Source organism: Schistocerca nitens, chromosome 1 (genome assembly GCF_023898315.1).
Source record: "Schistocerca nitens isolate TAMUIC-IGC-003100 chromosome 1, iqSchNite1.1, whole genome shotgun sequence".
Classification (NCBI taxonomy): domain Eukaryota; kingdom Metazoa; phylum Arthropoda; class Insecta; order Orthoptera; family Acrididae; genus Schistocerca; species Schistocerca nitens.
Window position 1 is genome coordinate 133,839,144 of NC_064614.1, and position 18,233 is coordinate 133,857,376.

Below are 18,233 nucleotides of genomic sequence, written 5' to 3' on the forward strand. Positions count from 1 at the left end.
ACAATGGCTGTATACCACAGAGGGTCCCTCCCATTATGAAGTATACTACTGAATGCATATTTACCCAGTGCATGGTCAACTATTCTATTAAACTTGTGTTTACAGCTACTGTTCTGAAGAATCCACTGAATTTAGTTTCCAATTTTTTCGGCTTAACAAAATCTGCCTAGCATCTCTTGTCACCATGCAATTTAACAGCATTTGCTTTATCAGGTTTATCTGCTTCATGCCTTAAATGCACTAAATTATTTTTGCTTTGTTCTTGGAATATTCAATTGTTTCTAGCTTGTTTGATGACATGATGCAGAACAGAATGTGTTAAACAGAATACAATACATCCAGGAATTCAATCACACCATGGGATCAACAATAATCTCAGCTGTGATAACCAGACCTTTGGGGTTAGAATAGCTTGATTTTTTCAGCTTTTCTGTAATTCACACTTGTTTATATTGGGCTGAATTTACTAAGAGTGCTACAGCTGGAAAGCTCAAACCTTAAAATCTATAAATAAAATCGATTAAACAGGATTCCTAAAACAACAAGTAATTATATTACCACTTTGAAATGTGACTATAATTCCAATACCACTGTTTCCCTAATATCAGCGCTGTTTATCAAAGAATGCAGCAACAATGAAATATTACAAAATCTGATAATGCTCTGAGCTCTATCTGAGCTCCATATTTTATGTTTCTTCTCTCTGATAATTTAGCACCCAGTGGCTAAGAAAATTGCTTTAAGATAAAGAACTGTTGTCAACATTTCCTTGTTTCTTTCAGTCTTATTACTTCATAATATCTTTTAGAGTAGATATTTTAGTAACATCTGCTATATTTTAAAATGATACTCAAATAATTATAATAAATTATTTAAACACAGCAAGGAAGACACTCTTAATTACGTACGGCATTTGGATAGCTTGAAGATAACATTAGTGGTGTCTGCCCATATCTGTCTTTGCAGTCAATAGGTACCCAATCTCCTTCCAACAGGTACTTCAGTATTACTCGTGACTCAGATGCAGCAGCATGGTGAAGAACAGTTCTGCCATAAATGTCCAGTGAATCCATTGGAATACCTGAATCCTGGTAAAATTTGAATGTCTCCAAGAACCAGGAACGAGCTGCTACATGAAGTGCTGTCTCCCCCAGGACATTTCTGGCATGTACATTAGCACCAGCTGATACCAGGTACTCTATAACCTAAGAGGAAGGAGTATCTTTCAACTTAATACTGAAATTATAAATTTATTTAGCTCTTAAACTAAAATATGCTGTAACAATAACATACATATAATATTCATATTACTAGAATGATAATTAATTACATTTCTCATAATATCAAATTCAAATGAATTATGTGCTACTGTTCCTTTCAAGCAAATTTGTGTTGAAAACCAAAAATCACATAAGAAAATACATATACTACTGTGGCAACCTTTCACCACACAGCTGTCTTAGAAGCTGCATATGTCCCCAGTTCACAATGGCCATCTGCCAATGCAGCGAGTTTCTATCTTTTGTGTGTTACTTCCATCCCAAGCTATTGATCCTGCCATCTGACAAATTCCTGCATACTTCACTCGCTGGCTACCGGTAGACAACAACAGCTCGGTCTGTAGTGAGACTTCCACCGACCTAGCCTCGACCAGTCTCCATACTCGCGGTGTCAACATTAGTTCCTTCTCTGCACCCACACTGCTACAGACACACCACATGGTGACATGTACTGTGAAATTTTGAAAGACACATGTGCCACATCGTCTCTACTCCTGCTATGCAGCTGGATGTGCAAATCGTGCTTCATGCTGCATCTTCTGCCAAAGACTATTAATTCCACACCTCACACTGGAATATTGTTGCGTTGGTGAAACTCAGGGACAAGACTGTTACCTTGATCAGCTTTCTCATTTTCTACTGTGCCACACCTCTTTTGGCACCAACCACGACGGCATGAGACTTTGTTCAGAATTTATGAATTTCAAGACTATTATGTGTTTTTCTTTGTAGTTGCCTAGTTGGTAATTAGATGTGTTCCTTCACCACATGTGAACATTGTTCTTTGTACTGTGACTACCATTCCTTGCTCTACTATTTCATAATCAACTTATAAAATAGGTAAGGAAACATTCCTACACTGGTGACCTGGCAACAGACTCCATCGACTTAATTTGCTATTTTGACCTGGTGTTGGCTGCCTCGTTCTGTTAGCACTCGTTGTACTTTTGCGCACATGCACACCCCACCAGCAACTTCCATTTTCTTGCTACAGGCACAAGAGTTTCGCAACATGAGCCACTTGTCTTGTATGTTTTGCCATCCATTGTGCAACCTGGCAGCAATGGCTTCCCCCTCCACCCCAACAGACACTTCACCACATGCGGCTGCCATTCTGGTGCCACATGACATCATAACCAAGCTCACCATGCACCTTGCAGAACTGGAAGGCAGCAACACCAACCTGCATGTGGCAATGTGACCACCGGCAACCCAGCCACCAACACCAGACTCCACAATGACCCCTGCATCAATCCCTGTTTCTGCTACCCCCACCACTGTCCCTCCCTGCTTTGACATGCTGACACCTGTTGCCCTATAGAGCTGCCACCATTTTGTCATGCTGTGCCACAGCTTACCTACCACTTTTCACTCTACGGGACATGCACCTGTGGTTTTCCTGGCAGACACCATCTCCACCAGCAGCGGCATCACTCAGGACGCCACCAAGTTTGCTACGTGATCAGCCAGCTTGAGTCAGCCTATGTGATGGAGGCCCACATTGTCATTTCATTACCTCCAAACACCACCCCCAATGAGACACTCCAGCACCACCTCATGACAGAACTCACGTCGTCTGACCCTTGTTCCCCTTGAGCAATGTGGGGACCAGAAACCCTCACAAGTCCTGCACCTTCTCTGAAACCTGATGGAGCCATAAATGGTCTCTGACAGCTTCCTACATAACATCTGGCTAGCTCACTTCCCGGCCACGATACAGACAGCTATGGCGTCACACGCTGAGCTCTCCTTCAGCAATGCTGCCAGCCTCAGCATGTTCACAAGATGCTGGCCTCACTGCCCACAACTGTCATCACCACGTGATAGAGCCACCACCATCTGGCATAGCCAACTGGCCGTCACTCCACCAGCCACCCCATTTTGAGCCACCCTTGCCACTCGACGTACCATTAATGATGTACCAGCTGCTCCAGTCCCACCAGCCCACAACCAGCGGCCAGTAACTGGGGGTATATGACATCCTCACCCATCTCAGCACCTACATGACAATGGTGCAAGCTACTGTGGCCTGCATCGATTCCAGTCGCCACTATCTGTACAGCTCCAGCCACTGGCGGAACAATAACTACTGCTGCCACAGCTCTAGCCAACTTACAAACACTTTTTGCAACATAGCCAGCCTCTGCTGGTACAATGAGCATTTCAGCCCGGATGCTGTGTACTGCAGGGAGCCTGCTCCTGGTACCCAAATAGCAATGGTCACTGCAATTATGCACACCCATCTGTTGCTCATTTTCCCAGCATCTGTTCATCCATGACGTTTGCTCTGCTATGCCATTCCTGATCAACAGCTTCTCCAAGTTGTCAATTTACTGTGTCAGCTCGTACAAGACCCTGGCACCATCTCAGCTAGCGTCCTGAAGGCAGCAAACAACACCACCATCACCACCTATGGCATACATCACCATGACCTTGATCTCGGCCTCCAACGGGACCTCCCCTAGACCTTCACAATCACTGACCCCATTATCGCTGCAGACTTCATTGGACACTACTGCCTGCTCACTGACGTTGCATGCTGACACCTCATTGACAGTGACAGGAAGCTTAACAAAGTGCACCACTCATTTCGCTGTTCTTTTAGATGTGAAGCAGGCCGCGTGGAGTGGCCACGTGGTTTGAGATGCCATGTCACGAATTGTGCAGCCTCTCCTGCCGGAGGTTCAAGGCCTCCCTCCCTTGTGCATGGGTATGTGTGTTGTTCTTAGCATAAGTTAGTTTAAGTCTAGGGACCGATGACCTCAGCTGTTTGGCCACTTAGAAATTCACACACACACACACACACACACACACACACACACACACACACACTCACTAAGCAGGTGGCATATTCCAGCCCCTATGCCGACCTAAAGGCACAATTTCCTGCTCTCACATGCCCATCCAGCGCCCCTCAAAAGGTCCACCAATCAACTGTCCACTGACACCACTCCTGGACCACCCGTCTTCTGCCGGCCATGGCACCTACCACTGCACAGACTCAGCATCGCCAAGATCGAGTTTGACAGGCCGCTCACTGCCGGTGTGCTGCACCCATTGAAGAGCCCGTGGGCATCTGCTCTTCACTTTGTCAAGAAGAAGGAAGACTCCTGTACCCAAGGAGTGATTACCAGAAGGTAAAAAACCCCACCATACCTGACTGATACCCAGTGCTGTTCTTAAGCAGCTAAAATAATGCGCTAGCCCAAGCTACAAGTTTCAGCACAAATGACTGCACGAGGCTCTCATGCAGACATACAAGTACATCCAGAAGGTCACCATCATCATGCCACTTGCACTCTACAAGGATGCGTGTACGACCTTCGGCCTCCATAATGGCACCCAAATGTGACAGTGTTTCTTGGGCAGCACATTGCATGGCTTGCCCTGCTGTTTTGCCTACTTTGATGACATACTCGTGTTTTCTGTGATGCCCAAGGGACACCATGAACACCTCTGCGGTATTTTCAAGTGCCTCCAGGATGCTGGCATCATAGTCAAAACTGTAAAGTGCATTCTTGGTACCAGCAAGGTGGTATTCCTGGACCTTGTCATCTCCCCCGTCAGCTAACGTCCCCTGTCATCAAAGTACAAGCCATACTCAATTTCCCGAGCCCAGAGACATATAAAGACCTTTGTCACTTCCACGGCATGTTAAACTTCTCCTGCCACCATCTGACAAATGCCACTGTTACGCAGAAGCTACACACCACCACAAGCCAGTGCCGTGAATGAATAAAATAGAAGACAGCTTCTCTGCTGCTACGCATGACTTTGAGGATGCTACTCTGCTCACCATTTCCACCCCACTTGCCGTCGTGGTCGACACCAGCTGGACAGCCGATGGACTGTCCCGCAGCAATATGTTGGTGACATCTGGCAGCCACTTACTTTCTTCTCCAGCAAGCTCTCTGCCACTCAATGATGCTGGAGCGCATGCAACACAGTATACTTGCAATCTATGAGGCAAATACTTTTAGGCATGTCACTTCATAGTCTTCACCGAACAAGCCCATAATGTAGGCCCTTGCAAAGAACTTCAACCAGTGTTGCCATCAATCCTGGCAGTTGTCATTCAATCCCGAATTTACTACCAACATACATCACATTGCCAGAATTGACAATGTCATCACTGACTGCCTCACCCACACCTGCACTTTCATCTTGAGGCATTAGCACTGTCCAGGAGCACGACTCGGAATTTGCCCCCTCGTGTCTGGATGACGTCACTGCACTCTGCCTTCAATGTGTGCCAGCTCCTGGCTCAGACAACAGTATCTGAGGTGCAACGTATCCACCAGCTCACTGTGCCTGTTCCTGCGCAGCGCCTTCCACAAGGCCGCATTCGACCATTTACATAACCTGGTGCACCCCAACGTGCACACATCTGCCACTCTGGTGATGGAACATTTCATGTGGCCAGGTATTCAGAGGGAATGCAGGAACTGGGATGGCACCTGCCTCGCCTGTCAGCACATCAAGGTTAGCTGCCACATAAACGACCCCATCGCTGCCTACCTAGATTTCACACATTGCTATGCCCACATTTACATGGACTTCATCAGTCCTCTACCTTCCTCTGATGGCTGCCGCTACCTCCTCACCATGGTGGACAGGTTCCCCCACTGGCCTGAGACAACACCAATTCCTGACATAACTGTCGCCACGGTAGCCACCACCTTCGTCTCCAAATGGATCGCCTGTTTCAGCTGTCACTGTGGACTGCAGATACCAGTTTACATCTGCCCTTTATCACATGCTAACAGACCTCTATGGCATTGGTTTCCACCAAACATGGAGCTGCCACCTGTCCACCAATGGCATGGTGGAACGGTTCCATCGTACCTTGACGGCCTCTCTCACCTGCCATAGCAAGTGATGGACCGCTGCCCTGCCCCTGGTACTCCTCAGCCTCAATATTGCTTGCCTACCTTGGGATGTCTGCCACTGAACTTGTTTACAGCCAGCCACTCGCTGTCCCAGCTGACTTCCTGGAGCCCGCCCACCTACCTGCAGATGACATCATCACTGAGTTCATCACCATCCTGCAGTACTGCATGGCTCACCTGCAACCCTTCCTCCCACCCCTCCCCCCCACCCCCAACCATGAGGAATGCAGGGGATTCATTCATGGTGACCTCACACCATGCACACACTTTATGTTACGCATCGACACTCACCAGCCCCCACTTTACCCACACAACTTCCAGCCCCCACAGGGTTCTGAAGTAGGACTCCAAGATATTTACATTTCAACTCCACAACACCCCTACCAGCATTTCCATCGAAAGACTTAGGCTCACTATGCTGCCAGATCCCATACCATTCAGCCCTACCATCATCCTCATTAAAACTATGCTGCTGCCACCACCTATGCTGCCAAGCACCCCAACCGCCGAAGTCTTTTGGCATAGGCCTGTCACACTACAATTGAGGAAACCATGGGAATCCTACCATGCAATGATGGTGCCACCATATCTCACCAGCCATTGACAACAAAGGCACCAGTCTCCCTGATGCAGAGGATGCCCACACCCCCTCCCTCCATACCACCAATCGCTGATAAAGCGAATTCCCCTCTGCCGCTGTCAACAGCCAGCTATGGCACCAACACTGCATCACAGTGTCAACCACTTCCACAACAGTGTTATTTTTTGCGCTCCCAGCAGTGCACCCCACAGCTGCCACCGCCCACCCTCACACTGGAGGCACTGGCAATTCAGACTCACAGTGCCCAGCACGTGCACTTTCAGCTGTCAAACGGCCCACCAGGCTGACAACCTCTCCATGCTGCCACCCAGCAGTGATGCTCCACCCACTTCACACTTCACACTTGGCACCCTCAAGTCCAGCACCTGCCCTCATCACATGACTGGCAACTGCAGTCTTGATCCCATCGCCCACATCCTCACCACAGGTATAAGATGCTGCCTCCCACTGGTACCAGCCTTCACCATCGCCACCTTACTCACAACCCATGCTCCCCTCATGCAGAGGGTGATGGCGGAACTTTGTAGAAGCCTTTTGTTGCACATCTGTTTCAGCAGTTCCTAGCTTACAAGGCAGCAAGTTTTTCCGTTCACTTGTTTCTTCTGCCCCAAGCTATTGATCCTGCCATGTGACCAGGTACTTATGCATCTACATCTGCATCTACATGGATACTCTGCAAATCACATTTAAGTGCCTGGCAGAGGGTTCATCAAACCACCTTCACATTTCTCTATTATTCCAATCTCGTATAGCGCCCGGACAGAATGAACACCTATATCTTACCATTTGAGTTCTGATTTCCCTTATTTTATCGTGGTGATCTTTTCTCCCTAAGTAGGTCGGTGTCAACAAAATGCTTTCGCGTTCAGAGGAGAGAGTTGGTGATTGGAATTTCATGAGAAGATTCCGTCACAATGAAAAACGCCTTTCTTTTAATGATTTCCAGCCCAAATCCTATATCATTTCTGTGACACTCTCTCGCATATTTCGGGATTATACAAAACATGCTGCCTTGCTTCAAACTTTCTCAATGTACTCCATCAGTCCTATCTGGTAAGGATCCCACACTGCGCAGCAGTATTCTAAAAGAGGATGGACAAGCATAGTGTAGGCAGTCTCCTTAGTATGTCTGTTACATTTTCTAAGTGTCCTGCCAATAAAACACAATCTTTGGTTAGCCTTCCCCACAATATTTTCTATGTCTTCCTTCCAATTTAAGTTGTTCATAATTGTAATACCTAGGCATTTAGTTGAATTTACAGCTTTTAGATTAGACTGATTTATCGTGCAACCGAAGTTTAACGAGTTCCTTTTAGCACTCATGTGGATGACCTCACACTTTTCGTTATTCAGGGTCAACTGCCACTTTTTGCACCATTCAGATATTTTTTTCTAAAACATTTTGCAGTTTGTTTAGATCTTCTGAAGAGTTTATTAGTGGATAAATGACAGCGTCATCTGAAAACAACCAAAGACGGCGGCTCAGATTGTCTACCAAATCGTTTATATAGATAAGGAACAGCAAAGGGCCTATAACACTACCTTGGGGAACACCGGAAATCACTTCTGTTTTACTCGATGACTTTCCATCAATTACTAAGAACTGTGACCTCTCTGACAGGAAATCACAAATCCAGTCACATAACTGAGATGATATTCCATTAGCACACAATTTCACTACAAGCCGCTTGTGTGGTACAGTGTCAAAAGCCTTCCAGAAATATGGAATCAATCTGAGGTCCTTTGTCAATAGCACTCAACACTTCATGTGAATAAAGAGCTAGTTGTGTTTCACAGGAACGATGTTTTCTAAACCCATGTTGACTGTGTATCAATAGACCATTATCTTCGAGGTAATTCATTATGTTCGAACACAATATATGTTCTAAAATCCTGCTACATATCGACATTAACGATATGGGCCTGTAATTAAGTGGATTACTCATACTACCTTTCTTGACTATTGGTGTGACCTCTGCAACTTTCCAGTCTTTGGGTATGGATCTTTCGTTGAGCGAACGGTCGTATATGATTGTTAAGTATGGAGCTAATGCATCAGCATACTCCGAAATGAACCTAATTGGTATACAGTCTGGACCACAAGAGTTGCTTTTATTAAGTGATTTAAGTTGCTTCAGTACTCAGAGGACATTTACTTCTACATTACTCATGTTGGCAGCTGTTCTTGATTCGAGTTCTGCAATATTTACTTTATTTACTTTGTCTTCTTTTGTGAAGGCATTTTGGAAGACTGTGTTTAGTAACTCTGCTTTGGCAGCACTGTCTTCGATAGTATCTCCATTGCTATCGCACAGAGAAGGCATCGATTGTTTCTTGCCGCTAACATACTTCACATATGACCAGAATCTCTTTGGATTTTCTGCCAGGTTTCAAGACAACATTTTGTTGTGGGAACTGTTATAGGCATCTCGCATTGAAGTCCGCGCTAAATTTCGAGCTTTTGTAAAAGATCGCCAATCTTGGGGATTCTGTGTCTGTTTTAATTTGGCATGTTTGTTTTGTTGTTTCTGCACTACATTTGCTGGCTACCAGTACAGATCAACAGCGTGGTTCATAGCGAGATTCCCATTGACCTAGCCTTGACCAGTTTCCATATTCTCCTCACGGTGTCAACATCCTGCTCTGCACCAACACTGCTATGGTCAAGCCATGTGGCGACGCATACTGTGGAATTTTGAGAGACACCCGCATCACATTGTCTCTATTCCTGCCATGCAGCTGGGCATGTAAATGGTGTTTCATGCCACATCTTCTGCTAAATTAATTCTGTGCCTCACATCAGAATATTGTTGTGTTGCTCAAACTTGGGGATGAGACTGCCACCTTGCTTGGTGTCCACCTTTTCTACTGCACCACACAACTTTCCAGATGTCAGCAAATGACTTTGTCCAGAACTTATGAATTTTGAGACTATTTCATGTGTTCTTTGTAGTTGAATAGTCGGTGATTAGATGTGTTCCTTCACCACATGTGAACATTTTCTTTGTGCAGCACCTATCATGCCTTGCTCCCCTATTTTGTAATCAAATTACAAGTAAGGTAAGGAAACATTCCCGCACTACAATATCCACATCTACATCTATATACGTACTCCATATAATAAAATTTGGTATATAAAAAATTTACTGACCAAACAGCAGCAGCTGGAGAAAAAACATACCAAAGTTAAGGAAATGTGCAAGCTTTTGGAACCAGTGGTTCCTTCTTTTGGCAGAAGGGTTCAAGGGATAGGAAGATGGATGAAGGAAAAGGACTGGTGTAGGAAAAGGGGTAACTACAGAAAAGCAATGGTGGCTTGTGCAAAATTTTATCACTGTGCTGCAATATTCCAATAATTGACAGATTTTTTTTCACTATAGCATCATAATAGGTGTGACTTAATAGCATTCCACTTTCCTTCTCATAGTATTGTTTCATTGCAATGTTAGCTTTACCTAGTGCTCTAAGATCAAGTATGTTGTTTACATGTCTATGATTTTCACTATGCTTTTTAATAATGCATTAATATGTCTTAAATATTTCACTTCCCCTGCACCCCATTTCATTGTTCCTGAGTAACAAGTATGGGAAGCAAAAAAGTCCATTGTGATCCAAAAGCCTGTGAAAGGCAAAGGTTCTGAATTTAAGTCTCAGTCCTGCACAGTGTTTCAATCAACCAGGATATTTCATATCAGTGCATGATCTACTTCAAACTGAAAAATTCATTTTATAACGTTCCACATCCAGTACCTTGGAAAACTAATTATATTAAGTCCAAATTTTCATAGGGTACAGGCAAGGAAATAGGCACAATTTCAATAAAAAATTTTGCAGTTTCATTAATTTTAAAATAGGATTCTACAACTAACATTCATGACACTATATTAGAGTTAACTGTCATATTTTAATTTCTCTCTTTGTTATTCAATGTGGACCTATTTTATCAGTCTGCATAGGGACTCAGATTTTAAACAATATCTCATGCTGCTATTAATAAACAGGATACATCTAGTGATAATACATCATGTAAGAAATGGCTGTAAAGAAAATTCCCATGACTGCAATCAAAATGCAGAACAGTTTGTGCTTACCAAGCAGCAGAAAAGACAGGCACACACAGATAAGTATGAAAAAATTCTAGGTTTCTGTCGAAGAAGTTTCATAGGCTAACCCATGTTTTTGTTGGTAATTTGACTATCTATACCTTCCACATCAGCTTCTCTTATAAGTACAATATATAATTTTTTCTGTTCCTAATTTTGATCACTCTGGGAAGACACCCTCCTATTTTTCCAGGAATCTTTTGCTATAATGTTTTTCAATCTTCTTTATATTGTGAAAAGTAAATGGTTGCCAAAACATGCTTGACCACTTAGCAATGAATAATCCTGATCAAATAAGTAGCATGAGGACAGATACAGGGATTAGTGACCACAAGGTTGTTGTAGCTGGACTTCCTAAGAGACAATATCCACTCCTTTCAATCTGACTATGTATGTGCACGGCACATGTGGTTTATATTCAAAGAAATACTATCAATGGTGATTAAGAGATATATACCAAATAAATTAACGAGGGATGTTACTGATTCTCCATCGTACACAAAACAAGTCAGAACACTATTCCAGAAGAAATGAAAAAAGTGTGCCAAATTTAAAAGAATGCAAACACCTCAAAATTGATGAAGTTTTACAGAAGCTTGAATTTAGCATGAATTTCAATGTGAGATGCTTTTAATTGTTTCCACAATGAAACTCTGTCTCGAAATTTGGCAGATGATCCAAAGAGGTTCTGGTCGTATATAAAGTGCCAATGACAGGATGCAACCAATAACTTCACTGCATGATAACAATGGTGATGTTGTTGAGAGTCGCACTCAAACAGAGTTACTAAGCATGGTTTGTCAAAATTCCATCAGAAACAAAGACAAAGTAAATACTCCAGAATTCGACCAAGAACATCTGCCAACATGATTAGCTTAGAGGAAGATATCTTTGCCGTAGTGAAGCAGCTTAAAACACTTACAAAAGGCTAGGCTTGCAGACCAGATTGTATACCAGTCAGGTTCCTTTCAAAGTATTCTGATACAGTAGCTCCACACTTAGCAATCATATGCAACCACTCCCTCATAGTAAGACCTGCACCGAAAGACTGGAAAGTTGCACAAGTAACACCAATATCCAAGAAAGGAAATAGGAGTATTCCAATGAATTACAGACCCATATCACTAACGTCGATTTTCAGAGGGATTTTGGAACAAACACTGTGCTCAAACATTATGAATTGCCTCAAAGAAAATGATTTATTGACAAACAGCCAACACATATACAGCAAATATTGTTATAGTGAAACACTACTAGCTCTTTATTCTCACAAAGTAATGAGTGCTATTGATAGGGGGCACAAAATTTATACCATATTTTTACGTCTCCAGAAGACTTTTGATACTATTCCTCACAAGTAACTTCTAATTAATTGCGTGCCTATATATTATCGTCTCAGTTGTGTGTCAGGTTTTAATAATTGATGGAAAGTCATCAAGTAAAATACAAGTAACATTTGGCATTCCTCAAGGTAGTGTTACAGGCACTCTGTTGTTCCTTATCTACATAAATGATTTAGGAGACAATCTGACTCCCCTTGGATTACTTGCAGGTGATACTGTCATTTACAATCATGTAAAGTCATAAGATGGTCAAAAAAATTGCAAAATGATTTAGACAAGATATCTGTATGGTGCAAAAAGTGGCATGAAAAATGAGAAATCATTTGCATGAGCACTAGAAAGAATCTGCTAAATTTCAGTTACATGATACATCACACAAGTCTAAAGGCTGTAAACTCAACTAAATACTTATTGATTACAGTTATGAATAACTTAAATTGGAAAAATCACATAGATATTTTTATGGGGAAAGTAAACCAAAGACTGTGATTAACTGGCAAAACACTTAGAAAATATAACATGTTTACCAAAGAGACTGCTTACACTATGCCTGTCCGCCCTCTTCTGAAGGACTGTTGTGAGACATGGGTCTGCATCAGATAGGGCTGACTGAGAACATAGAAAAAGTTCAAAGAAGGACAGCTTGTTTTGTACTATTTTTGAAACAGTGTAGAGAGTGCCTTGGATATAATACACGAAGTGGGGTGGCAGTCATTCAAACAAAGGCATTTTTCACTGCTTGATCACAATTCTCGTGAAGTTTCAGTCATGAACTTTCTCCTCAGAGTGTGAAAATATTTTGTTGCGCCCACCTAGGGACAAATGATTACCATAATAAAATAAGAGAAATCAGAGCTCACACGGAAAGATTTAAGTATTCATTTTTCCTGAGTCCTGTTCAAGAGTGGAACAGTGGAGAAGTAGCTCAGAGGTGGTTCGATGTATTCTCTGTCAGGCACTTAACTGAGAACTGCAGAGTAATCACATAGATGTAGGTGTAGAACTATTTTCATACACTTTTATACTAAATTATCCCATACACTCACTTTTTTACTGCCACCTATAGCCTTTTGACTTATAAGGGTAGTAATCATAACTAAATTGAACATATCAAACAATGGAAATTCAGAATGGAATATGACAATATTATGAAGGGGTAGCTGCTACTCACCATATAATGGAGACGCTTAGTCATGGATAGGCACAACAAAATATCTGTCAGAAAGTAAGCTTTCAGCCAACAAGGCCTTCATCGGAAATAGACAACATACACATACACTCTCACATTAATGCAACTCATGCACACATGACCATTCTCTGGTTGCTGAGGCCAGACTGCGAACAGCAGTGCATGATGGGAGAAGCCACCGAGTGGTAGCACAGTACCTTCCAGCTTCTTTAATAAACCTTTCAGTGTGACAATTGGAAGAAGGGAGCAGTGTAAGAACGAACCATGACACTGTTGTAGCACACACATGATGAAAAACAAGTTACGAGAAACCAACAACTATTTATGTGGTCATGGGGGAAGAGGCTAACACTGCCACTTCTGAAGATAATCGGATACAGAAAAAGTTGAGGCAAGAAATAAGGAAACAGACCTTTAATACTGCAGTCTTGGTTTTATAGATGACAGTTATCAAATGGGGATATCCAACGGTCAACATAACTTTCCAGAAGATGGAGCTTGTTCAGGTGGTCCTCACTAGAATACCAACTGATCCAGGAGGTACTCTAAGGAAGAAGGATGGTGGGTATACAAGGGCAGTGAGTGAGATACTGGATATGCTCCTCAGGACTCACTTCCCTCAATGCTCTCTGGCAGATAACACAGACCAAGAGTCAGTCACTGTGAGGCTTTGTTTTGAAGATAATCAAATGGAGAACTGGAAATCTAACAGAGAATGTGTCAATTTCAGAAAAATACAGTGCGCAATGGGAATGTTTCAACTGTTCAAGTCACCAAGCCCAGATGGAATCTTCCCATCTCTACTTGAACCAGCAGGAGAGGGATTAATTAGATACCTGCATACACTGTTTAGTGTCAGTCTAGCAGCAGGTATCATTCCTAATGCTTGGAGAACAGTGAGAATTCTTTTCATTACAAAGACAGGGAGAATTTATGATACCACAGCTAAGGATATGAGACCAATCAGTGTCTCTTCCTTTCTTCTAAACACATTAGAAAAACTGGTTAATGTGCACTTTAAGGAAAACAGGTTATGTGAAATTCCTCCACATGTAAACCAGCATGCATATCAACCAGGCAAATCATGTGAAACAGCACTTTACCAATTTGTTGTGAAGGTAGTAAAAATTCTACACTTTCAGGAAATTGCTCTCTGCATCTTCCTAGGTATCAAGGGGTTTTTTAGCAATACAACCTTCAAATCCATGGTTAAGGCTGCTGAAGGGCATGGTACGGAGACCACCATACCCAGGTGGATTAAGGCCATACTGAGTAGAAGAAAGATAAAAGCCACAATGATGAATGAGAGGGGTGTCTGCAAGGAGGGGTCTTGTCCCCACTGCTGTAGAATCTAGAAGTGAAGGAACTCATTAAAGAGTTAAATATTATTGCAAATGATATGCACATGATTTAGTCATAGTAATACTTAGCAAATTTGCTGGCACAATGTGTAATGAACATTGTACAAAACTGGTGCAAAAAACAGGATTTAAGGGTCACTCCCAAGATACCTGCCATAGTACCATTTATGAGCAAGCATATCCAGTAAACGTAATGGGATCTCAAGCTTCTCTATGAAACTCTACCAGTAAAGGGGGTAGTGAAGTGTCTAGGGTTAATCCTGGATGTGAAACTATCATTGATCTCTCACATAAACGATATACATTCCAAGACAAAAGGTACACTTATGAGCACTAGAAGAGGCTGTGATAAAAACTGGGGTCTAAAGCTCAAAAGTGCATACTGGATATACACCACTGTAATAAGACCTATGATAATTTACAGGGCTAAATTATGGTGGAATGAAGTAGAACAGAAGGTGGCTGCTAAGGAGCCTGGCAATGTGCAGATTGGCCTGCTTAGCCATAACAAGGGGAATTAGCAACACACTTACTGATGGGGTGGAGACCATGCTGGACATGCTGCCACTAAACCTTTGGGCTGCAATGGAGGCAGCAGCAGGGGCATCCACATTAAAAACCAGAAATAACTGGACACCAATAAGATATCCAGAATCTCACACCAGTATACGGAGAGTGATAAATATAATAATGGTCAGGAAAATATCAGCTGAATCTACAATTACTTCCAGCTTCTTTGATAAATCTTTCAATTTAACAATTGAAGGAATGAAGCAGTGAAAGAATGAACCATTGCACCATTCAGCAGACACAGTCTGGTTTACTGATGGGTCAAAAAGAACACAAGATCATAAGGCTGCAAGGATTGTAGCGTCTACATTTATTCAGACAGCTAGCAGCTCTGAACTCTGTATCAGCCCCTTGTGAGAACATGGGAAAGCAACAGGGTAAAACTGCTGTGGGTCCCTGGTCACTCAAGAATGAACAGCAATGGACAAACTGATAGGGTGGCCCGGAGAGATGTGATGACTCCATTTATTGGACCGGAGCCTACCCAAAACATCACCAATGTGATGGTAAAATCAAAACTACATAGCTGGATGAGGAGGAAACATGTATAATATTGGACTATGATCCAAAAACATAACATGGCAACGTTCTGATGCCAAAGCCATATTTCAAGAGAAGTTCTATAATGCTGAATTGGAACAGGAGACAGATTAAACTCATGGCAGATCTAAGGACTGTCCACGGTACTTTAAGAAACACCTGCACATGATGGGTATAGAGAAATGAGCCCCTAAGTATAGACTATGTGGTAGAAGAGATAAAACTGAACCCCCTAATCTTCCAATGCAAAGTGTTTGACATCAAAAGACACAGAATATTTGAGTCATTAAGACCTGAAGAAAACATGTCTAATAAGGAACTAGTAAAGGGTCTCCAATTACTCTTTAAGGGCACTGGTTGGCTTTACTAGAATCACATAGAGTAAAACACACAATAAATTCAGTTTCAATCCATCCAATACTGTGTTATGACCACTGTTGTTTTTGTCTCCCTGTGCAAAGTAAATTAAAGCAAATCAAGTTCCCCATAAGGTATATGGTGATAAATATTCGTACATATGAATTACAACAAAAAGAATCATGCATGGTAATTCTTATTGTTTACCAGTGGTATATGTATTTACCACTGTCACTTAAAGAGTTAAAATAATCTTTGAGGAGACATTTCCAAAAGTAGCCACTTCTACAGCAGCAGCTAAGGAAAATAAATGGCTAATTGAATGTATTGAAATGTCATCAAAGACACACAAATTCCTCAAAGAAATTCATTGACAAAATAATATTTAATGCAGAAAATAAAACCAAAGTTGTGTGGGATGTCATAAAACAAAAAACTGGAAAAGGCAAACATGGATATTATATTGTGCAAATCAAAGAGAGGGATAGGATACTAGAAGATCCTCAGCAACTGACAAATTTTGTAAATGACTATTTGTATATTACTGTGGAAACATTGGAGCAAAACCTACCTAAAACCCATAATGACTTACACAGCAAGTGCACTGATGATGTTTCCATAAGAGAGGCTGACATCAGTAAGACAATACAGAAATTAACAATATAAGAAGCCAGCAGGTATAGATAATGTTCCAGTCTCTGTTCTGAAGACTGGATATAGATCATACAAACCCAGTAACAAACATAATAAATGAGTCCTTCAGTTCAGGCACTTTCCCAGAGTACCCAAAGTATGCATAAGTTGTGCCCTTACTAAAGAAAGATAATACAGAAAGTACCAAAAACTACAGGCCAGTTTCACTATTCTCATCAATAACTACATTTATCTTGAAAGATAGACTAATGAGTTACATGAATAAACACAACCTTTTCCAAAATAGAAGTACAACACTGGCCATTTCAAAGATTACAAAAGCGGTACTTGAATCTTTTGACAAGGATAGCAGTGTTATAAGCATATTCTTAGACTTGTCCAAGCTTTTGACAATGTTAACTATGAAATCCTGCTGAACAAGGTTGAAGCACTAGGTGTAAGAGGAACAGTGAACAAGTGGTTTGAGTCTTAACTGGAAAACACAGTTCAAAAGGAAGGGATAGTTCACACATCTGCTGCTGATACATTTTAATAAAACAACTGTCAGACAAGCAACATATAAATTTACATGTTTTTCAGGGTAGTGCAGTGCTTCGTAAGATCTTCGGTCTGGTTCTGGATGCAGATACAGGGGAATGGAGGATCAGATACAACAACATAGCAGGAGCTGTCAAAGCTAAACGAATGCAGTGGGCTTCACACCTACAGGAAAGAGACCACCAGGGAGACCCAAGAAGCGTTGGAGGGATGGACTCCATGAAGATTTAAAACAAATGTCAATAGATGTGGACGAATGGCGGATAGCAGCAATAGACAGAATACAGTGGAGGAGGAAACTTGTAGATGCGTGCAGTCCACTGGGCCTGATCACGTAGTAGTAGTAGTAGTAGTAGTAGCGCAGTGGGTCCAATTCTGTTCTTAATATACAGAGATTCCCAGCAGGAATGGTTAATATTCAGGGGTATGAGAGAAATGATCATTCAAAGCAAAAAGTCTGTTAAATATAGGCTTTAAAATGTGCACCTTAAGGGCTATGAGCATTCTACATCTTCAATACTGCAAGACAAATCTTTTCCAGTGCAAGCTCTTTGCTTTCCATATTTCAGAAGAAAGTAGTATGGGCCAAAACATGAAAAAATTGTCCAGTAAACATGTGCTCTGAAGTGTATACCTTAAGAGCTATGAGCAGTTGTTTAGCAGAACAGATGTGTTCCACAGTAGTGAAGAGGAACAAATGCTCACAGCTCTTGAGATATGCACTTAAGAGCCCATGTTTACTAGACTGTTTTGCTTTGAATGGTCATTCCTGTCCAATTCCTGAATACTGCCATTTCCTCCTGGGACAC

At 42.1% G+C, this 18,233-nt stretch overlaps 1 protein-coding gene across 1 annotated transcript in view; it reads right to left on the reverse strand.

The window, feature by feature from the left end:
- The window catches only part of LOC126243082 (serine/threonine-protein phosphatase 6 regulatory ankyrin repeat subunit A-like), a 281,386-nt gene that overhangs the window by 215,535 nt on the left and 47,618 nt on the right, over positions 1–18,233 (reverse strand). The window contains exon 4 of the mRNA XM_049948137.1: positions 909–1,205. Within this exon, the coding sequence (XP_049804094.1) occupies positions 909–1,205 (297 nt within the window). The remainder of the gene's footprint in view (positions 1–908; positions 1,206–18,233) is intronic.